General features: G+C 41.6%; 1 protein-coding gene across 3 annotated transcripts in view; it reads right to left on the bottom strand.

The window, feature by feature from the left end:
* mgl (low-density lipoprotein receptor-related protein megalin) overlaps positions 1-24,254 on the bottom strand; it is a 509,881-nt gene that overhangs the window by 79,794 nt on the left and 405,833 nt on the right. For all 3 annotated transcript variants that reach the window (XM_076204914.1, XM_076204826.1, XM_076204998.1), the window contains exons 10-19: positions 23,515-23,720; positions 15,274-15,468; positions 14,785-14,919; positions 14,384-14,593; positions 6,711-6,906; positions 5,875-6,128; positions 4,612-5,660; positions 3,502-3,641; positions 2,317-2,485; positions 41-230 (exon numbers count right to left, since the gene is read on the bottom strand). In XM_076204914.1, coding sequence (XP_076061029.1) covers positions 41-230; positions 2,317-2,485; positions 3,502-3,641; positions 4,612-5,660; positions 5,875-6,128; positions 6,711-6,906; positions 14,384-14,593; positions 14,785-14,919; positions 15,274-15,468; positions 23,515-23,720 — 2,744 coding nt within the window. The remainder of the gene's footprint in view (positions 1-40; positions 231-2,316; positions 2,486-3,501; positions 3,642-4,611; positions 5,661-5,874; positions 6,129-6,710; positions 6,907-14,383; positions 14,594-14,784; positions 14,920-15,273; positions 15,469-23,514; positions 23,721-24,254) is intronic.

Genomic DNA, 24,254 nt, shown 5'->3' with positions numbered 1-24,254 from the left:
AATGTAAAACATGACAAGGAAAATGCATGAAATGGCTTACCATCAGCTCTGCAGAAGCGTTTGTTGGCATCCAGGAGATAACCTTCCACACAACTACAGGAGAATGAAGCCTTCGAGTTTGTGCACACCTGTGAGCACATCCCTGGAACTTTGCATTCATCAATGTCTGCACAGTCTGTCTCACTGCCCTCCATCAGCTCTTCACCCTTCTTGCATACACACTCAGCTCCCTGTATGGAGACAACACCATATTATAGAACTGTTAAAATCACACACAGATGTGATCAATTCCCTGTATTTAAATAATCTACCCAAGTGGTATAGGGTGAAAGTGGCCTTGGGTAAAAGGGGGAACATCTGTTGAGCAGAGAAGAGACAAGGCAAGAGATAGGTGTGAGGGGGAAATGGTTATGAATGGACTGTAAATTGACATGGCTACCTTCCTTTACAAGGAAGGTAGCCAAAGTCAAAGGCATAAATCCACTCACATCCATTTCATCCCCACACACACCACTCCCATTCACCATCCCTCCCTCCATCTTTTCTTAGCTCCTCCTGGATGACTGGTCATCCCTGCATCTCACCCACTGCCCTGGGTGGGGACAAGAAAGGGGACAAGAAAGGAGGGTCAGCATATAAATAAAGCAGCGAGGCCCTGCTGTGGTTGTGTGCATCTTACTGCAGGAATCCAGTGAATTTACTGACAATTCATCGACAACAATTTACTGACAGTTTACCAACAAAAATTCATCGACAGGCTCAATTTATCAATATACACAATTCAGCAAAAAAGGTTAGGTTTGGTTAGGTTAGGTTAGGCTGGTTAGGTTGGTTTGGTTAGGTTTTGGTTAGGTTGGGTTTTGGTTAGGTTGGTTAGGTTAGGTTAGGTTAGGTTGGTTAGGTTAGGTTAGGTTGGTATGGTTAGGTTAGGTTGGTATGGTTAGGTTGGTATGGTTAGGTTAGGTTGGTTAGGTTAAGCTGGTTAGGTTTTGGTTAGTTTAGGTTAAGTTTTAGGTTGGTTAGGTTAGTTTAGGTTAGGTTAGTTATATATTTCAAATTAGAATTTTATTTTTTTATTTTTTGATGAATTGTGTATATTAATAAATTGAGCATGTTGATGAATTGTTGTCTGTAAATTGTTGTCAATGAATTGTTGTCAGTGGATTCACCTAGACTCCTTACTGCATTGTTTCTAACCCAGGTAGCGGATGGAAGACATGGGTGATCCTTTATTCACTTGGTGCTAAGAGAAATGGGTGACTGATGGGAGTGGGATGGGTGCATACCTTGGCTAGCTACCTCCCTGACAAGGGTGAAAAGACCTTTGGTATAGAACGATAGACCTATATGCAGCATACAGGAAATTAGCTCCATTCATGGGGGCTTTATCCTTCATCTAATTAGGATTTGATTTAATGTTCTGAACTCCTATCAGGAGTCTAGGATGGTGCTCATTATAGAGGACTTTGTAGTGTGGAATTCAATGAACCATGCCCTTGGTCCAACTCACTGGTGGCAGGGTTCAAACTGCCATCACATCAACCTTTGTTGCAAGTACCAACACTAACCCTCTCAGTTAGAAAGCATCCCTCTATGATGATGATAATGATTCAGTTTAACATCACAAATTCCCTCTATCAGGGAGCTTGGACATTGCTCCTTACATAGGATTTTGTTGTGTGGAGTTTAATGAACCATGCCCTTGCTCCTACTTCCTGGCAGCAAGGTCTGAACTGCCATCACCTCGACCTCTGGCACAAGTAGTGTTGCTCTAACCTGCTCGACCAGTAAACATTTAATCTTCTATCTATATAGTGAGAGCTTTATCCCCATTAAAAGGGAGGCAGCCAATTCAGAGGCACATACCTATTCTCACCCATTTCTCATGCTATCCAACCTAGTAACCCCTACAAAACTTCTCAAACATTTCATCTCAAACACATTTAAACTTTTCCTCTCTGCCTCTCTTAAATCCACTTATGATTTTAGCTTGAGCAACATCATCTAGCCTATTTCAAGAGTGAAAGATAATGATGGTGACAGAGTGCGAGAGTGAGGGGAGAGGGGAGGGGAGAGGGAGGGAAAGGGGGTAAGGTGGTTTGGAGATTCTTTTTTTTTTTTTTTTTTGGGGGGGGGGGGTTGTGATACAGATGTTTGAGGTTCAGAAATATGCAGATTGCTCACATATTCACAAATAAAACTAGACACTGCTAACCCATCCATCTTTAAACCACATTAAATTCAAACCCCAGCACTGTCCTAAATCACTGCTTCCTTCTTATTGGTCACCTCCCACCAATGCTGACTGGCACATACATTTGGTGTCTGTATACAGTTGACTGAGCAGAGATTTCCCTCGCAGTCCTCCTCATCACAGCCAGGGCCCTCATCAAGGCCATTAGGGCAATCCTTTGTACCATCACATACTTGAGTCCTGTTGATGCAGCGATTCAGTTCTGGGCACTGCCAATTATCAGACTCACACCTGCCAGAAAGAAAAGTATTCAATATCTAACATAAACATGGGAACAATTACAAGAGCAAAGAAGGACCTGGAAGTGTTAGTCATGCATTTTGGGTGCATACATGATACATACACACCAAAGGATCTTTTCTTCCTTCCAAGGGATGTGGCCAAGTCAAAACTTAAACCCCCCTCCCTTCCCCACACACACAATGTTACAAGGAACATATAAACCTTCATCCATGAGTTGCCAGATGGATGGGAAAAGGTTTTGGATGGATGTTGGATAGGTGTACACTTCAACATTATCAACCCTCTTTTATGGCAAAAAGACTTTTTAGTACATGTATGCATACATGCATGTATGTATATCTATTATATACTAAGGTCCTCTTTCTCCTTTAAGGGAGGTAGCCAGCCAACACATGCACCCATTCCCATCCACCACCCATTGTGGATATTCAATGAATGGTGGATGGGGGTGGAATGGGTGTATATATGCAAGCACACTCTTCCCCGGTCATCACATTCCACAAGATCTGAAGACCCTTTCCCAATTCCATGTTTCTCATTCTCAGTTTTTCTTTAAACTTTACTTCATCCACTTCTGCTTTCCACACACCATTTGCTAGCCTTTTCTTGTTCATTCTTTCCATAGGCCCAAACCACCTAACTCTTCACACTCTCATCACACAAATCTTTATCACTTTCCCACTGAAATAAATAAATAAATCTGTTGCACTTGGTCTTTCTTGCAGAAGACTCACAGCCTTCATTTTTGTCAAGGAATTGTTAGTGTAGGGCATAGTAGTGCAAGGTGTTCTGTGTCTGTGTGCTGGTTACATCTAGGACATCCATTGAAACCATACCAAGAATGTAATTCAACAGTTTCCCAATAATATTACAACTTCCAAGCTGTTGCCTTAGTCTATACATTCTTCACATACTGTATCACAAAATACTTTCACCATTTACATGTGCCCAAAAAACAAACACACACAAGCATGCACTTGTGCATCCATATTCATATTACCCACCTGAATACTGGCTTTCCACATGCAGCATCTTCATTGTTCTCATCAGAGCCATCCCCACAGTCGTCCTCACCATCACACAACCATGAGTTGAAAATGCAGCGCCCATTCTTGCACTTGAAATGTGTCCCTTGACACTGGATCTAGATGATAGGAAGGACAAAATGCTATTAAGGAGGAGACTGCTGGGAGTTATCAAGATGTTTCCAGACAAATATTAAAGACTTTGTAGAACAAATCCTCAAATGGGGTATTGACTGCACAAGTGCAGTCAATTTCAAGGCTCCATTGACACACCTATGGACCATATTCATGCAGCTTTCTTTCATGACTGGAGACAAATCTCCTGATCAGTTTTAGCTTCCACTATCCCTCCTTACTACTATCTCCTTCAAATCTTTCCCTTACCATCTCTTTATTTAATCTTAGCATCCACAGGGAACAAAAAATATCACCACCCTGTCATAAAAGATGATCAAATGGGGGTCCAAGTGAGGGGCTAGGAACCACTTCTTTCATATTTTTCCTTCACACAGGATAGTGTATAGTTTAATTCTGCCTCATAATACAATGTGCACTGTGGACATGGTCTTACTGTATTGCTTTCAATCTAAGCAGTCAAACAATTGAAATTATGTGAAAGTATTGTGAAAGATTGGACCAAATATCTGCCACAAAGCCTACGTAGCAGCATAGACATTACCTGATATGTCATGTCCATGTTCCCTCACTCCATCCCTCTCCTCTGTATATAAGATACGTGTTTTCTCATCTTTGTATTCCTCTGAAGAGGATCACAGCAAGTGATCGAAATATACGGAAATCGTTATTTCCTTTCTTTTCTTAAATCCAATCAACAGTGGGTTTTTAGTGTAGAGTCTAGGTATATTAGAAAATTAGTGAATAGGAAATGTGACCCAGTGAGTGTTGCTCCTTTCTTGTATATTACAATTTGGTTAATACTATTAGGGAAATTAGGTAAATACACCAAACATCACTCACCATTCTGTAAGACCTCCCACACCCACTCCTTAATCCCTTGCCAGTTCTTGACCTGCCTGGCCATCCATTTGGTTATATTTAAAGCCCATCTACCCCACACTGCTGCCTTACCTGTCCACAAGTATCTGGCTCATCAGACTTATCCTCGCAGTCAGCAGTGCCATCACACTTCCAACCCTTGGGGATACAGACACCCGACGTCTCGCAGCGGAAGAGAATCTCCTCATTGCATTGATCCGGCCCAACAGTGGGGCAGCCAACTTCATCAGAACCATCATCACAATCAGGGATCCTGTCACACTTGTAAGACTCATGAATACACTGGCGCTGATTGCTGCATTTAAATTGGATGGCTGAGCAAGCAATGGGTGGACATCCCTCCTCATCTTTGTTATCATAACAGTCATTGTCACCATCACACACCCATGCTTGTGGGATGCATGCACCTGTACTTGGACATGTGAATTGAAAATATGTACAAGTCTTGTTGGCACAGAAGTCACCTTCATCGGAACTGTCACCACAGTCATTCTCAGAGTCGCATTTCCAGTTTGTTGGGATACAGCGGCCATTGTCACACTGGAAGTACGAAGCATCACATGTGATATTGAGGCACCCTGTCTCATCTGAGAAGTCTCCACAATCATTGTCTGAGTCACACTTGAAGCTGCTGGGGATGCACTTGCCAGAAGTGCACTGAAACTCTTGAGGGCGGCATGAGGCCTTGGTGCAGTTCTGCTGCTCATCGGAATTGTCCAGGCAGTCATCATCACCATCACATTTCCATGTCTTTTGGATGCAGCGGCCATTTGCACATGTGAAATCCCATGGGGCACATGAAGGGTCATCTGGTACTGCATCAGGGTCCTCTGTGCATGTCAGACCATCCTCATTCAGGATCTGCGTTTGGGAACAGCCACATTGAGCTCGCAGTCCTCCAGTTGTGTTATCTGGTACAGGAAAGCAGAGACTCTGGCATGGATTGGATGACCCAAAGCATGGGTGGTCTTTATTGATTATCTGTAATTCATTGCTGAAGACACGGATACCATAGAGTCGATTCCGCTCCTCAACTGTGGCCACTATTGTCTCCTGACTTCCATCTGTCTTGTTCATCCGCAGAATGGCATCATGGCGCCAGTCTGTCACATACAGCCAATCTGAAGACATAGGAAACAATGCATTATACAGGTTATAAATAGATTATATAGAATCAAGTAACATCGACAATACTTTGTCAAGATGAGTCAAAATATCAGAACCACAGTACTTAACTCACACCCAATGAGAGACCCTATTATATAGGGCAAAAGGACTGTTATATGAACGTTTGTATAAACTAAACATGTTATTCAGCCTGGGGGGATGCCTCACCTTTATAGATAATGAGTGAGAATGGATGACGAATGTTGGGAGAGTTAATTGTCCTGACATCAGTGCCATCAAGCTTGGCATGCTGGACGTGGTCAAGAAGAGCATCACACCAGTACAGTCTGTCCTTAGCATAATCGAGGGAGAGCCCATTGGGCCAGCCAACGAGCACATTTCGGAACACCATCAGGTTGGTGCCATCCAGAAATGCACGGCTGATGTTGGCTGGTCGGTCCCATTCAGAAAAGAAAACATATCTGCAGAAGCATAAGAAAAAAGTAGTGTCCCATTAGAACTCACAAAAGGCTGCAGTTAACCTACCAACAGAGAAAAGTTCCTCTATGCCAACCATCATCCAAAACCATTTATAAGGATTTCGTAGAATAGGTTCACCATGCGTGAATTTGCATATTGGAAAAATGTATATCACTAGGTACTGGAGAATGTAGAGTCTTGTCAAACAACTTCAAAAGGCGAGAATGAATACATTAAAGTAATTCTCAAAATAATACACTGACTATATAAATTTTCAACCATGAAAAAACAATAACAGTGTGATATCACATGTTCTTTTCTCAAGTTGAATATCCCTTATATTGAACAACACCACAAGACTAATCAATACTTTCTTTATCATGGCTCCAAAGCTTACAATGACTTGGATGCACCTGGCAAATTATCATTATGAAGGTCTGAGCATCTTGCTACTTAAGAAACACCATGTTAAAACAGAGCGATCATTTGTAAGATGTTGTGATTGTTGGAGCTTTATCAAGTACATGGCATTTCTTTTGATAGACTTGTTGACAACTGCCAATTACATACATCTTATTACTTACCCATGATTTGGGTGGACAACTATGGCACGTGGTCTCTTCAGGTTAGAGAGCAAAATACGTCGATTGTCAGTGTTTTCCACATTCAACACATTAAGTGTGCCTTTCCTGCTGTCAATGTAGTACAGATTCTTGGAAGCCCAGTCAAGTGCTAGACCCTCCACTCCCTCATTTTGTGATGCCAGCAAGCTCTCACGGCCTGGTTGTGGAAAAAAATAATACATACATATACCAAAGGCTTTTCCTCTTTACAAAACAGGTAGCCAAAAAACAAAGGCATAAAAACCACTCCTACCCATTCCATCCCCACATACTCCACTCCCATCCACCTCCCTCCCTCTTATCTTGGCTCCTCCTGGCTGATGGGTCATCCCTACATCTTGCCCACTGCCCTGGGTCAGAGGCAGTGTTGCAAAACACAGCACATCCACAGTAAGGCCGCTTTCTTAAATGGGCAACCCCCCCCCTCTCCATCTCCTCATGCAGATATGGAGAAGACAGAGAAATCCCTTCAGGCTGTGTCAATTTATTTTTCACAAACACTCCCTCACAAATGACGTCCCCTAATAAACTGATAAAGTTGTTGGAGAATCCCACAACTTGCTAACATCAATAATGGTGGCTTTTACCTATTTAGACAAAGAAATGGTTAAAAAATGTACTAGTCACACTAATAAAGTCTAGACTAGAGTATGCTGTGACACTACCATCACCCAGTGCCAAAAAATATATATGTAAAGAAAATTAAACAAATCCAGAGATCAGCCATGAAAATGGCCCAAACACTTTCATTGAACCTGGCAAACAAGAGACTGGCAAAATTGAAATTACAGACTTTGGAACAATGAAGAGAAAGAGGCAACCTGCTGACCATTTACAGAATCATGAAAGGCACAGAAGTCCTTGATAGAGAGGACTTACTAAATTGAAATAAGATAAATACAAGGGGACATGATAAGAAACTTGAAAAGGAGTTATAGAAGATACCTGGGGAGGGAGGGAAGGAAGGAGGGAGGGAGGGAGAGAGAAATCCACAAGTGGATATCCGGAACAAACTGGATAAAACAATAGCATGTGCAAAAACTATACACAAATTTATGGGGGGGCTGAACACCTTGAATTATGACATTTTCATCCAAAAATCGAATTTTAGAAATGGGCATATTTGAATAATATAAACATCCTAAAAGCAAAATATGAATGACTTTTTCTTCCCCAGTGTAATGGAGGGAGTTTAAAGGGCCCGGGAGGTGTGTCAATTTAAATGGCTCGCACAAGAATAGGCCCTAAATATCTATATATATGTCTTGTTTTCACTTGTCTAATTCCATGAAATGGCTATATTTTTGTATGTCTGGCATCAATGTGACTTCCTCTTCCGTGTGGTGTGCATAGCATGCTTCAAGCCTAAGTTACCCATCAATCATCAGAGTAGATTGATGCAAAATCACCTATCTGACTGGGGTGATAGTGTGTTCCTGTGCCGCTGTTTGCCTTATTTCCTGGACATTACTACACTTACTAGATGTCCAATCATCAACTACATCACAATGAAGAGGAAAACCAAGGAAAGGATGAAAAAATTGAGCCAAAAGTGGAGTGAAAGTTGTGCTTAAAGGAGGCTTGGAGGAGGGATGCCACTGCCTCACACCTCCACTGCCAACACCATCTCCACCACACCTGACAACACAGCTGACAAAGTGCTTTCTTCAAATGAAGGGAAGGAAATGAGGGAAATTCAAGAGGAGGAAGAGAAAATAGCTAGTGAAGGAGAAACATATGGGGCTCGGATCGCACCTGTGTAGGATCAAACACCTTTTTGGTAAGCTTTGTCATTGAGCAGAGAAAAAGCGCTCATTGCTGGTAAAAATAAACCACCCTGCAATGATTTGACAGAGTGATGACACCCCAGCACTGAGGTTTTAAACTGGTAAAAGCGCAAAATCTTCAATTATGAAAAGGACCGCTTGGCGAGTAACAAATACATTCTAATGTAATATATATAGTAGATATGTATAAATATATATATATGTAAAGATATTTACTGTCAACTTATTCAATATACATTATATAATAATGTATATGAATAATAAAAATCACACAATAAATAACAGAGATATACAATGCTGAAAACTTTAAACCCTCGTATCTCAAAACCACAAATATTTGCAATTAAAAATATGCCAAAATTTTTCAATCAGTTGTAGCAGCCTGAAAATGCTTCTGATAGTGTATAATAGGTATATCTTTATTCCCTATACCTGTTTTTTTCAATATCATGAAAAACAGAGCAACAGGCTCCATCTAAGTGAAAAAAAAAAAAAAGGGGGGTGACACAAGTGACCATACTTACACCTATATCTCGCGTCAGCGAATTTTTAAAAAAGCAGGCTTGAAAGCGTTTATAGGATCTTTAAGTATTACCATGAAAAAGCAGAAGTCTGTAGTACAAAAAATGCGACGTACGTACTTGATTACGTAAAAAAAAACATTACGACATCAAGACGTAGCAAGCTCTCTGGTTCATAATATATTTCTACCTATATTTTAAACAAACCTGAATTTTTTTTTGTTAAGGTGTTCAGTTCCCTCTTAAGAGCAAACTAGGCACTGCAAGATATAAAGATGGGACACCATGAGCGTAGCTCCCCTTCCCATAAGATACAACAAAGTAAAATACAATTTCCTCTTAGTATCCACTCCAAAATGTTTATTTCTCATTACACTTTTTGATCCACCAAGGCCATCACTTGCTTCTTTCATTCTACATTCTACTGCCACCTCCACTCCTCCCTTCCCTGCCACATTCATGCCCAAGTATCTAAAACTATCCACTTCCTACAGTGTCTCTCACTTAATACTCACTTCCAGTCTGCTGCCACTTTCTCCCCTTGTACATCTCACCACCTTACTTTTACCCACATTTATCTTCAACTTCCTCCTTTAGCACCCCCTTCCAAACTCTGTCACTAACTTCCTCAATCCTTCCTCTGATCCTGCTATAAGTGCGGTGATGTCAGCAAACAACAACTGGTTTATCTCCCACTTCTCTATATTTTCTTTAACCTCTCGCACCACCTCATCCATGTATAAATTGAACAGCCAAGGCAAAATAACACATCCCTGATAAGTCCCACCTTTACCTCAAACCATTCACACACTCCATTTTTGATTCCAACACAAGTTCTACTACTTTCGTAAAAACTTTTGACTGCTCTTAAAAGTTTTCCTCCTATTCCATATATCTGCAATATCTCCCACAGTGCCTTCCTGTCTACCCTGTCATAAGCCTTTTCCAAATCCAAAAAAGCCTGAAAACATCCTTACCTTTTCCTAAACCTCTCACACATCTGTTTTAGCACAAAAATCTTATCTACATAATCCCTACCTATCCTAAATCAACATTGTTCCTCTCCTAATCTTCTCAATCAAGACCCTCCCATAAGCATTCCCAACTACACTTAAACTCTTCCAAAACTACTACCCTCACACTTGTCTCCTTTTCCCTTGTAAAGTGGAACTATACAGGCACTCCTCCAGTCCTACTGCACTCAACCCTCTCTTAAACAAACATTAAATAACCTCACCGGTCAGTCCACCATCACTACACCTTTTTCTAGACATTCTGTATAACACCCATCTAACCCTGGTGCCTTATCTGCTCTCATCATCTTAACAACTGCCTTCATTTCATCTTCCCTTATTTCTCCTCTATTTTCCTCACTCATCACGGTCATTTTCTTAGTGCTTTCCCAATGCAACTACCTTTCCCTCCCTATCCTCCTTCACATTTAGCAACTCCCTAAAATACTCTACCCATCTTCCACTTACTGCCTTCTCTTTCATTATCATCTCTCCATCTGCAACTTTTACCTTTTCTTCTCTACTTAATTTGCCTCCTCTTCCTCTTAATTTCTTTCCAAAACATATTTTATCTTATGCTTTACTTCTCTTTCCTTTGTACCTCTCATATGATTCTCTTCTATTTTGTAACCAGTCAGTGAAAGCTTGCTTCTTCTCTACTACAACCTTCTTTGCTTCCTCATCCCACCACTCACTACCCTTCCTTCTATTTTCTCCTGTCCTCCTTGTTCCACACACCATCTTTGCACACCTTGTGACCCCTCCTTGAACCATCCCCATTTCTCCTCGACTCCTAGTTCTACTCTATCCTTTACTCCCTCCCACTCCTCTCTCGGCTTCTTGTACTACTTTTCTTTCTCATTTAAGCAGTTCCCTTTAAGCACCCCCCCACCTTCTTTCCTTTTCCTTTTTCTCCATCTATCCTCAACTCTCAACTTACCTTCCACAAAAAAATTATCTGATATTCCTCCACTCTCTCCCCTAAGAACATGTACATCCTTAACTCTTCCTATTATACTCCTGGTTATCACTATATAGTCCATTAATGCTCTATCTACCACCCTTTCACCCACCACCCTCTCTCATGTGTACTTATGCTTGACTTTCTTCCTAAACATTGTATTTACTATCATCAACTCTCTAGACACATCACCATCAACTCTCCACTACGAATTTTTCCTGGAACTTCACACTTGCCAATCACTCTATTGGTTCATTTCCTACCCTAGCATTAAGGTCTCCCAATACCACTACAATGAAATTTCTCCCTAATCCCTCCATGCACTTGTTTAAATTTATCCAAAAAGCCTTCCTTTCCTCTACACTCTTCTAACTACCAGGCCCATATGCACTTACAAAAACCATCTCCCTTCCCAGTTTCACCTTCATCCACATTAATCTTGAAAAAACCTCCTTCCACTTCACTACAAGCTTACTTATCTCTTCACTTACTAGTATACATACCCCTTCTTTCCTTCGTCCTCTCTTTACTCCCGAGATCCTTCCAACTACACTCCCAAACTCAAACTTGCCCTTCCCTTTCAACTTAGTTTCACTCAATGCCAACACATCCATCTTTCTTCTCACAAACATACTGCCTCTCTCTTCCCTTTTACTCTCACCTGTACCACATCCACATACATTAAAAGACCCATACCTTAGGGTACTGTTTGGAAAACTCCCAGACCCTCTTATGCCTTTACTTTTTTGGGAATGTCCCCTTTGGGGCTACAGGGAGAAGGATACCTAATCCTATCCCCGTCCCATTTTTGTTTCCTCATACGACTTGAGTGGAAAGACATGGTGATAGTGTTCTTTTCCCCACCACAAAGTTCGGCAAAATGAGAAAATGAATATTCAGAGAAATGGTACAGAACAGTATCAAGAGTTGGTGGACAGCATAACAGAGGAACACTCAGTATAATAAAGTATCGTCATTTCTCTATGAATAGAGATTTCCTCTACCACAGGCAAAATGATGTGTGGCTCTGGTCCATAGGGGTGCCTCATATAGACCCTAAAGTATCAGCTGCATGCTACTTAGCAACTTTTAATCCCACAATAACATGCAGACAATAAAAAAATATAAATAAATAAACAAATAAAAATAATAAGTTTCTGATCACGTTCTAAACACCCGGAAGTATTACATTAACCAGTTGTTGTTGTCGTTCCCTAGACTGTCTGTCCGAGCAGTCCCGTCTCCCCAAGGAAGGCCACAGCCGAAACTGGGTTTTCCCACAAATCCTTTATAGAGTGTATGTTGTGTTGTTTGCGTGCATGATTGTGTATAATGCAGTCTTCCATTATGTGTTGTATGGTATGGGGTGAAGTGTTACATCCTGGGCAGCTGTTCACAACACGGTCGTCCAGCCTCTTCTGGTAGCTTAGAAGTGCTGGGTGGTGACCGCATCGCAGTCTGGCCAAGTGGACTCTGTCCTTTCGTGGGAGAGAGGATTCAGAAGGGTGGATATCAGGGGGTCTGGCATGCAGCAGTGTGTTGTCTTTCAGTGTGTTAATGGAGCGGTGAGTGATATGATTATGAATATGTTTCTGGAGGCTGGTATTTGGTGGTTGTGGAGGAAGAGAAGAGAGTATCTGTGCATAATAAAGGTCTTTGGGTGTAGTTTTAATGTTTCTTGGTGTGTGTGGGTGTTCTGCTATGTAGTGGGTCCTGGAGCTGCAACGTCTACGTCGTGGGACCACCCCCCAACCCCAAGAGTTGGGGGCCAATCAGCAGCAACCACCCCTGGCCATCAGCTCTACGCAGATGGCACCGATCCCCAAGGAGGAGCTACGCCTACCTGGGGGAGTACCACATTAACCAGTTATTCCCAATGATTGCATTTCCCTTTACCTAACAAATGGTACTCCAAATATCTATCAAGTATCCTACATACATATACCAACGGCTTTTTCCCCCTTACAAGGGAGGTAGCCAAAAAGAAAAAGGCATAAAAACCATTCCCACCCATTCCATCCCTAATACACTCCACTCCCCTTCACCCTCTACCCTCCCTCTTATCTTGGCACCTGGATGATGGGTCATCCCTGCATCTTGTCCACTACCCTAGGTCAAAAGTAGTGTCGCAAGACACAGCACATCCACAATATATGTATGCATGTATGTAAATCCTTCAACTGAGTATCACTTCAACAAACATGTGCCCCTTTATCAATGGAAAATCTCTTCACTAGGTTATGGGCTGTGTCAGTTGAGTGCTCCCCAATCAATCCCTTGCCCAAGGACTCCTTTGAGATCCACAGCTCTCATGTAACTGGCAACAGCCAACTTATTGGTCCATAAGTCACTTGAAGAAAAGATATGCTGTTGTTTGGGTAAGATTAGAGAGAAGTAGATATCAATCACGCAGCCTACCACAAGATATGCCATTACAGCAGAAGCAGCAAGATCAAAAAGCAGTGTCACAGAGATCAGCTAAATCAAACTTCAACCTGCTGCACAAATTCCATATACAGTAAGTCCTCATTATACAATACATATGCATTCCTGAAAACCTTACCGCAAATTGAAATTACTGTATACGGAACCCATTATAACATGTAATAATATGATGTGTTCCAGCACATCAAAAGTCACCCCTACAGTCATGAAAATAGTTACATATGAAAATGTAAAGTACAGATTAAATTCAAAGAAGGAGCCATATTTTGACAATTCTGGTCGTTGATCCACATTTTGAGCAACCTTTCCATTTTATCCATTATTGGCTCACAGTGTTTTGTTAGCAATTTGCTCTGCAGATGCATTGCATTCTCCCCAGCTTTTTTTATAGCCTCATGATTCTTCAACACTGTCCAGACTAGGCTAGGCCCAAGTTTCGTCTTATGGCAAACGTACCTTCTCCCTGCTCTTTCCTCTTCAAAATATCTAATTTTACCTCCAATGTCAGACTACTCCTCTTTCACTGTGCCTTTTCAACTCCAAAAAACACACCGTAAGGATTTAACTTGTGTTCAAAGGGAAACACGGGAATAGACTGATTGTTGTGGTGGCCACACGGCGTGGTGTCACTACGGTACGGTGTAAACAAAACACGAGCAGATACCATATCTGTGAATTTTTCTTACCGTAAATAGAATCGAGGGTAGTAATTACCAAATATCGTAACTGTGAATTTAACGGATAAAGAATTACCGTATAAGGAAGACTCACTGTATAAATTCCACCTCCACCCAGAGGTGTGTGTCCCAAGGGATTGATGTCTGATCATAGGCCCCTTCAATCACCTACTATCCAGAGTCAAATGTACCAGTCATGTGACACCGTCCATACATTTTTCATTTCTTACCTGTGCCTGTGCGCTTTATTCTATAGATGACATCAAGGCTGACATCAGAGTAGTATATGTAGTCCTCATGTGAATCAAAGTCCAAGCCAACAAAGCGGGCAGCCTTGGAAACAATGGGATTGATGGCATCGTTGAAGTTATCAGTGACAGGATCCAACACCTGGCCCTTAATGAATTTCTGCTGTGAGTACATTAGAAATTCATTCACCACTGAAAAGAAGCAACAATACTTAGCCAACGGATAGTGCCAGGGATCACATTTCTGACCATGAATCCCCATGAAGGGTGTGGTCTTAATATTCAGCACATAGTGATCAGTCAACCACCGTAAGTATATCATCAGTGGACCATGACAGCATACAGGACATAATACTGACAACATCAAACACTGGGAAACTTACGTGTACATCTCTTCTTGTTGCGATTCAGCTGGTAACCTATCTTACAGGCACAACGATAACCAAGGCCAGAACTGGTATGGGTGACAATACACAGGTGTTCACACCCACCATTGTCATCTCCACAGGGATTGGGAACTGTCAAAAAACCATCAGTGGTTACAAAATACTGCAACTTCTAAATTTTGAATATTTGATCAAGCCAAATTATTAAATTATCATTAAAAAAGTTATAACCAGTACCAAAATAAAATAATGTGTATATCTTATATATATTCTAAAGCAAAACAAGTCTGGAGAAGATTATCAGAACCAGTTACATACAATGTTCACTCCCACATTCTGTTTTGTCTTTAAATCCAAACTATCACATGAACAGAAAAAAATTCCAATCTATCTTTAATCTTCTTTATCTATTTACTATCTTTTTTTTTGGTGGGGGTGAGAGGCACCTTTGTACCTTGCCTACTTGCCTGCTGGAAACAAGCTTACCTTGTGTCTGGACAAGAGCATGCACAGCTTTGATGGCTTTTGGGTCCTGGGTGACAGCAGTGTTGCGGTACATTGACTGTGTGTTCTTAATATCAAACTTGTCGACACGCATGACACCCTGGCGGGTGGTATCCGTCCAGTACAAGTTACTCTCAAAAAGTGTCAGCCTGTTTGGTGCTGGTACAACTGTTGAGCCTGCATGGGTAAGTAGAAAACGGAAGAGGAAGGACTGTGAATTTCAGTTTTCATCATCACCACCACCACCACCACACAATACATTCACATACATATACCAAGGGCTTTTTTCCCTTTAAAAGGGAGGTAGCCAAAGTCAAAGGCATAAATCTACTCCCACTCGTTTCATCCCCACACACTCCTATTCACCATCCCTCACTCCCTCTTTTCTTGCCTCCTCCTGGATGATGGGTCATCCCTGCATCTCACCCACTGCCTTTGGTCAGAAGCAATGCAGCTAGTTACATTGCATCCACAGTGAGGCCGCTTCATTTTATCAGCACTCCCCCTATCTGTCCCCTCATGTAGAAACAGAGAAGACAAAGAGAAATCCCTTCGGACTGCATCAAAATATAATTCACACATACTCCATAACCCCTATTCCCCATCCACTTCGTTCCATGCATTACAGCAAAAATACTAACAAAAGTAAGAACAGAAGAGGACTGCAATTCATTACAGTCAGACCTAGACAAAATCTGGAAATGGACTCAAAAGTGGGAAGTGAACTTCAATATCAAGAAATGTAACATAACGGAGTTTGAAAGAAGTAAAAACAGAATTTCAAAAAATTATAAAATTGGTGAAGAAAAAAAAAAAAAAGTGTACTCGGAAAGGGACCTTGGAGTAATAATCAGCAAAGACATGATATCGGATAAACATATAAACAAAATACAGTGGTACCTCTACTTACGAAATTAATTCGTTCTGGAAATCATTTCATAACGTGAAAATTTCGTAAGTAGAAACGCTTTTTACCCTATAAATGCCCTAATCGGTTCCAAGCCCCTTAAAAATCGGACATAAATTTTTTATAAATTACAAAAATGCATCAAAACTTGTAACAAACACGTTAGAATTGAATTACTGCACAATAAACATAAAATTGCGAGTTGTACATAATGTAAAGAATTTTTTTTTTTTTCTCATTTATTTGTTCTCGTTTTAACTGCTATCGTTGTCACCTTTCGCCTTCTTCAGTTCAGATTCACTCTCAGCAGTGGTTTTTGCCTGACGTTTTGTAAAGAACCAATCCAAGGTCGTTTGCTTTTGTCGGCTTTTAACAATCTTTCGAAAATGTGCAAGGCAAACATCATAGTGAGCTATAGCCCGACTAGTGAACACTTTTTCTGGGCGATTCTCTTCAACAAATTCTGAAACTTCATAGAATTTTCCTAAAATGTCTTTTATTCGGGCTGTCGTAATAATGGCTGCCTCCTCTTCATCTTTACTGAACTCCTCCTGCACTGCTGTGTGTTGCATCACCTCCAACTCCCTCAGCTCCTCCGTCGAAAGCTCCTCGTGATGCTCCTGAATCAACTCATCGATGTCCTCGTCATTCACCTCAAGCCCCATGCACTTTCCCAGCGAAACAATTTCGTCAACTTCAAGCTCAACTTTACCCTCCAACTCCACCTCGTACCCCTCAAAATCTCGTGGGGCAACAGCATCGGGCCACAGCTTTCTCCAAGCTGCATTAAGGGTATGCCTGGTCACCTCCTGCCAAGCCATGACGATTATCTTGAGGCAAACAACAATATTGAAGTGCTGCTTCCAAAACTCACGAAGGGTAAGCTGGGTGTTTTCAGTGATGTCAAAACACCTCTTGAACAAGTGTTTCGTGTAGAGTTTCTTGAAGTTCGAAATGACTTGTTGGTCCATGGGCTGGAGGATAGAGGTGGTGTTAGGTGGGAGGTACAGCACCTTAATAAATGAGAACTCCTCCAGGATATCATCTTCAAGGCCGGGCAGGTGGGCTGGTGCATTATCGAGAATGAGGAGGCACTTGATGGGGAGATTGTTCTCCTCTAGGTACCTCTTAACGGCAGGGCCAAAAACCAAATTGACCCACTCAACAAAAAATTGTCTGGTAACCCAGGCCTTGGCATTGGCCCTCCATAGCACCTGAAGTTTTTCTTTTAATATTTTGTGGGCCTTAAATGCTCTGGGATTTTCGGAGTGGTACACCAGCAGGGGCTTGATTTTACAATCCCCACTGGCATTGGCACAAAGAGCAAGTGTAAGGGCTTCATGGGCTTGTGGCCTGGCATTTTTTTCTCTTCTACTGTGATGAAGGTACGGCGATGCATCTTTTTCCAAAAAAGGCCAGTCTCATCACAATTAAAAACTTGCTGTGCAACATAGCCTTCATTGATCACCAATTGTTCAAATTTTCACACAAATTCGTCGGCCGCTTTCTGGTCGGCGCTAGATGCCTCGCCATGCCGAACAACATAGTGAATTCCAGTCCTCCTTTTGAACTTCTCGAACCACCCACGCGATGCTTTAAACTCCTGGTGTGGTTCTTGCGCCAAAGTTCCCTCGCCTGCATCCATCTTTACGAGGTCATTAAAGATGGTGGTCGCCTTTTCACAAATTATGGTCTCGGTCACTGTGTCTCCAGCTATCTCTTTCTCCTTTATCCACACGAGTAACAACCTCTCCATCTCATTGTTCACTGCCGACCTCCTCTTCGAAATGACAAAGAGGCCTTTGGAAGGAGTTGTAGCTTTTAGGGCTTCCTTTTGTTTTAATATCGTGCCGATCGTAGATGTACGGCCATATTCTTTGGCGAGATCAACCAAACGCATCCCTTTTTCATACTTTTCTATTATCTCTTGCTTTGTTTGTATGGACAAAACAACAATTCTTCTTCTCACCACTTTTCTCCATCACTTTCTTGGGGCCCATAATGAATAAAAGTTAATACACACACAAAGTTGCAATAAACACTAACAAAAGCTGACGAAAAACTGTCCGAACACTTCGTGCTTTACTGAATTTCGCTAGTGTGAGACTGAGACTTCGGTGATCCTCGTGGGCCGACGGGAAAACGAAGAGGATTCTGGGTATACACACATACACACAGAGGTCCCTCCTAGCCAATGGGATGCCAGGAAGATGCTGGGCAACAGCCAATGGCAGAGCAGCTCGGATGCGCCACTTTCAAACCAAGATACAGGATGCTACAATTATGTTTACGTTCAGTGGACTCTGGGAGCTGTGAGTAGCAGCGCGTATTTTGAAATTTTCGCCTTTCGTATCCTGAAATTTCTTTCGTAACAAGAGGCAATATTTTTCCGAAGAAGTGTTTCGTAACCTGAAAATTTCGTATGTAGAGCCTTTTGTAAGTAGAGGTACCACTGTAGTTGGAGAAACCTTCAACCTATTAAGGTCAATGCAAGTGGCATTTGACTATTTGGATGAAGAAATTATTTAAAAATTATTAGTTACATTGATTAGACCAAAACTGGAATACGCAGTGACACTATAGACACCCAGTACTAAAAAGAATACAAGGAATTAGAAAGAATACAGAGCAACGACAAAGTTGGCACCAGCTTTTTCCAAATTAACATACGAACAAAGATTATCCAAATTGGAACTACCAATACTGGAGCAGAGAAGAGAAAGAGGTGATCTACTATCTATAGAATCACGAAAGAAAAGGAAATCCTTGATTGGTATGATTTACTAAAAAATTACAATGGAAAAACAAGAGGGCATGAAAAGAACCTGAAAAAGGATAACTATAGAAGAGATCTGAAAAAAATAGCTTCCCACACAGAGTGCTGTATATCTGGAATAACTTAGATATAGAAACAGTGTGTGCAAATACTATTCAAGATTTTAAGAAAAAACTTGATGCTGAAACATACAAAGATGGGTCACCACGAGCATTGCTACCTTCTTGTATAATACAACTAGGTAAATACAACCATTCTCTACTCACTCCTATCTTCTGTCTTTTCCCTTTCTTCCTCAACAGACATTCCCCTCTTTCCCTACACCCTTTTCACCCCATCCATCCATCTCATCCTTGGTCGCCCCTCACATTCACTCCATCCATGTCTGTGTTCTATACTTCTTTTACTAATCTTCACTCTCTGTGTCCAAACTATACCAATACTTTTTCATCAACCCTATCTCTCAACTCCTTTTCCTTGGCATCAATTCAGATAGGCCCCACCAAAGAACACTTCTTATAACATTAGACATTAGTAAAGCTTTTGATGCTATCCCCCGCCACAACCTAACAAATAAAATATATAACACAGACATGCACAATAACACCAAAAGATGGCTGGCCAATTATCTGGCAGGTAGGAATGCTTACGTGTCATATAATGGCCAATCATTGCACATCAGAAACATTAAGAACGGAGTACCACAGGGCTCAGTTCTATCCCCCACACTATTTAATCTATACATGCATGACTTACCCACGCCAGACACCTCAGAAATACAAATCTCTTCCTACGCAGACGACATAACAATCACATGCACACATCGTAACACAGACAAAGCTGCAGAAATAATCCAGCCATACCTTGACACACTCAACACATGGTTCATCACAAACAGACTCAAAATAGCTCCAACCAAATCTACAGCAACACTTCTCACAAACTGGACAAAAGAACACAAATACATACCTCATCTCTACATCAACAACACTCTAATACCACACACAAACACACCGAAAATTCTTGGTGTAACATACGATACATCCATGTCTTTCAAACAACACATCACAAACATAAAAAACAAATGCACATCCAGACTTAACGCACTTAAGTCAATCACTGGAACAACATTTGGACAAAACAAAGAAACTAATATAACAATATACAAACAATGCATACGCTCAGTGTTGAATTATGCGAGTCCTGCATGGGCTCCTAATCTCAGTGAGACACACCACAACACCCTTCAAATCATACAAAACAAAGCCCTAAAAACAATTACAGGCTGCACAAATACAACACCTACAGACCATTTACACCATGAAACAAAAGTCCTCAAAGTCAAGTACCACCTCGACATGAGAGGCACACAAACACTTGCCGCAGCCACCACAAACACATTACACCCGCTACACTACATAGCAGAACACCCACACACACCAAGAAACATTAAAACAACACCCAAAAACCTCTATCACGCACAGATACTCTCTTCTCTTCCTCCACAACCACCAAATACCAGCCTCCAGAAACATATTCATAATCATATCACTCACCGCTCCATTAACACACTGAAAGACAACACACTGCTGCATGCCAGACCCCCTGATATCCACCCTTCTGAATCCTCTCTCCCACGAAAGGACAGAGTCCACTTGGCCAGACTGCGGTGCGGTCACCACCCAGCACTTCTAAGCTACCAGAAGAGGCTGGATGACCGCATTGTGAACAGCTGCCCAGGATGTAACACTTCACCCCATACCATACAACACATAATGGAAGACTGCATTATACACAATCATGCACGCAAACAACACAACATACGATCTATAAAGGTTTTGTGGGAAAACCCAGTTTCGGCTATGGCATTCCTTAGGGAGACGGGACTGCTCGGACAGACAGTCTAGGGAACGACAACAACAACAACTCCTTTTCCACCCCCACTCTCCTCACCTTGTTTCTCACTCTATCCAGCCTACTAACCCATACCATACTTATAAGGCATTTCATCTTAAACACCTTTAAATTCTTCCTCTCTTATGTTCCATGTTTCTGCCCCATACAGTGTTGCTGGCACAACCACCCCTTCATACAATCTCCTCTTAGCATCCATTCCAAAATGTCTATTTCTCATTACACTTTTTATCCACCAAGGCATTTACGTGCTTCTCTCAATCTACATTCTATCTCCACCTCCACTCCTCCCTTTCCAAGTAACTAAAGCTATCCACTTCCTCCAGTCTCTCTACTTTGATACTCACTTCCAATTTGGTGCCATCTTCTCTCCTTGTACATCACCTTATTTTTACCTACATTTATCTCCAACTTTCTTCTTTCACACACCTTCCCAAGCTGTCACTAACTTCCTCAATCCCTCCTCTGATCCTGCTACAAGTGCAGTGTCATCAGCAAACAACTGGCTTATCTCCCATTTTTCTCCATTTTCTTTAACCATCTCCAATCCCTGGCCCATTACCCTTGCATTTACCTCTCACACCACCCCATTAATGAATAAATTGAACAGCCATGGTGACATGACGCATCCTTGGCAAAATCATCCCCCTTTACCTCAAACCACTTATTCTCTCCATTTCTAATTCTAACACACTCTACTACTCTCGTAAAGATTCTTGACTACTCTCAACATCTTTCCTCCTATCCCATATATCTGCAATACCTCCCACATTAATAATGATAAATAATATACATACATACACCAAGGGATTTTTTCCTCCCTGCAAGGGAGGTAGCCAAAGTCAAAAGGCATAATTCCACTCCCATGCACCACAATAATAATACATACATACATATACCAAGGGCTTTTTCCCCCTTGCAAGGAAGAAAACCAAAGTCAAGAAGCATAAATCCACTCCCACCCATTTCATCCTCACATACTCCTCTCCCATTCACCACCCCTCCTCCTCCCTCATTTCTTGGCTCCTCATGGATGATGGGTCATCCCTGTATCTCACCCACTGCCCTGGGTCAGAAGATAAGCAGCAAGACAGCACATCCGCAGCAAGGAGTCTTCATTTAATCAGCAACCTCCCTCTCCATCCCCTCATTCAGAAAAAGTGAAGACAAGGAGAAATCCCTCTGGGCCATGTCAAAATGTCACACACATACTCCCTAACCCACCCACTCCCTTTCATGCATCACAGCATCATCCATACACAACCATTCTCCATTCACCCCTATTTTCTGTCTTCTCCATTCCTTCCTCAACAGACATTCCCCTCTTTCCCAATGCCCCTTTTATCCCATCCATCCATCCATCTCATCCTTGGTCATTCCCTCATATTCACTCCACCTCTGCCTTCCATACTACTTTTACTAATTTTCTTCACTCTTTCCATGTGTCCAAACCATCCCAATACTCTTTCATCAACCCTATCTCCCAACTTTCCCACCCCTGCTCTCCTCCTCAACTCCTTGTTTTAACACTCTATCCAGCCTACTAATCCCGACCATACTTCTCCGACATTTCACCTCAAACACATTTAACCTTTCTCTATTGTTCCATGTTTCTGCCCCATACAGTGCTGTCAGCAATTACCCCTTCATACAATCTCCTCTTAGTATCCATTCCAAAATGTCTCTAATTATACTTTTTAATCCACCAAGGCATTTAACCACTTCAATACGGGACTTAAATCTCGCGGGCAGCAGCCAATGCCAGCCGTACGACGTAACGAAATAATATTCGCATCATAAAATATAGTCGCCGCTTATATCGATCGTTCTCTCTTTCACCCGCGAATTTTGAAAACCACAGAGAATGGGATTAAGGGCGCATTTGGGAGAATGTAAAAACACAGGGGCGACTACAATAAATATAATCAAGACGCCGATATGGCAGCGTCGCGAATCCACTTGCTCCTCATGACGCCTACGTGTGCGGCACCGTATGGAAGGGGTTAATTGCTTCTCTCAATCAATGTTCTACCTCTACCTCCACTCCTCTCTTTCCTGCCACTTTTGCCCCCAAGTATCTAAAGCTATCCACTTCCTACAGTCTCTCTCCCTTAATACTCCCAATTTGCTGCCATTTTCTCCCCTTGTACATCTCATCACCTTACTTTTACCCACATTCTTCTTCAACTGTCACTAACTTCTTTAATCCTCCTCTGATCTTGCAAGTGTAGTGTTATCAGCAAACAACAACTGGCTTATATCCAAACCCTTGCATTTAACTCTTGCACCACCCCAGCCATGTACACATTGAACAGCCATGGCGACATGACACATCCCAGGTGAAGTCCCACCTTTACTTCAAACCAATCGCTCTCTCCATTTCTAATTCCAACATAAGCTCTACTACTACTATTTTATTATAATAATTGCTATAATAATCAAATTGTTCAAAAGTGTCAATTTGAGAATGCTAAAAAAATTCAAATACACGCCTCGGTTCATCACAGCATAGGAAGCCTTTTCAGTTCTAACAAGCCCAGGAGCCTCAAATGTAAGTCTATTTAAGCAGCAACCATAAAATCTTAATCAGCTTTGGAACAACCTTTGCAATCATGGGTTAGCCTACCATGGATGACAGCTGTGCGGCCATTGCCCTCATAGTCGGCAGTTTCTATATAGTCAAGAAGTGAGTCACACCAGAAGATACGCTTGCTGTTTGTGTCAACTGTGATGCCTGTAGCTGAGTAGATGACTTCCGTAACCAGGGGCTTTAGGTCTGTACCATCCATGTTGGCCCTCACAATGCGGTCCGTATCAGCCACAAACATGTATCTGAAATAGAAAAATGGGTCAAGTTGGTGTTATGGTTCAGACGGTTCTTATTCCATGGAATATATTAATACACTTCATAGACTCTGTTCAAATTAATCATGAATTCATTGTTGAAGTGTAGATATTCTGGCAAAAGGTTGGCATTTTTATTTTGGACCCTTCAGCTTGGAGTTCATAATTTAGCCCAAGAATGATGTTAAGTGTAAACAAAAATGCAAATACATGTCACTGTTGTAGAAGTTAACCAATAATAACCACTGCACATTTCCAAAGATATTCTAATTCCAGTGTATTTTCTAGATGATGAAAAGCTCTAGAACTCAATGGGGTAAATGAAATGCATACATACAAGATAACCAACTAACAACAAATCCCCACAATTCCCCTCAACTGAAGAAATATATGTGGTATTAACCTAAATAAAATTAGCTCTGTGACAACTCCCCATTGATGGGAAGGAGAAAGAGAGGGAGGTTGCACTCTATTGTATTTCATCTCTCATAACCAGTGTTTCTATCTTTGGAAAAATCATTG

Source organism: Oratosquilla oratoria, chromosome 1 (genome assembly GCF_046742065.1).
Source record: "Oratosquilla oratoria isolate Oo_2021 chromosome 1, ASM4674206v1, whole genome shotgun sequence".
In the NCBI taxonomy this organism is placed as follows: Eukaryota; Metazoa; Arthropoda; class Malacostraca; order Stomatopoda; family Squillidae; genus Oratosquilla; species Oratosquilla oratoria.
Note: the sequence above shows the minus strand (reverse complement) of the source record. Positions and strands in the feature narration are given on the sequence as shown.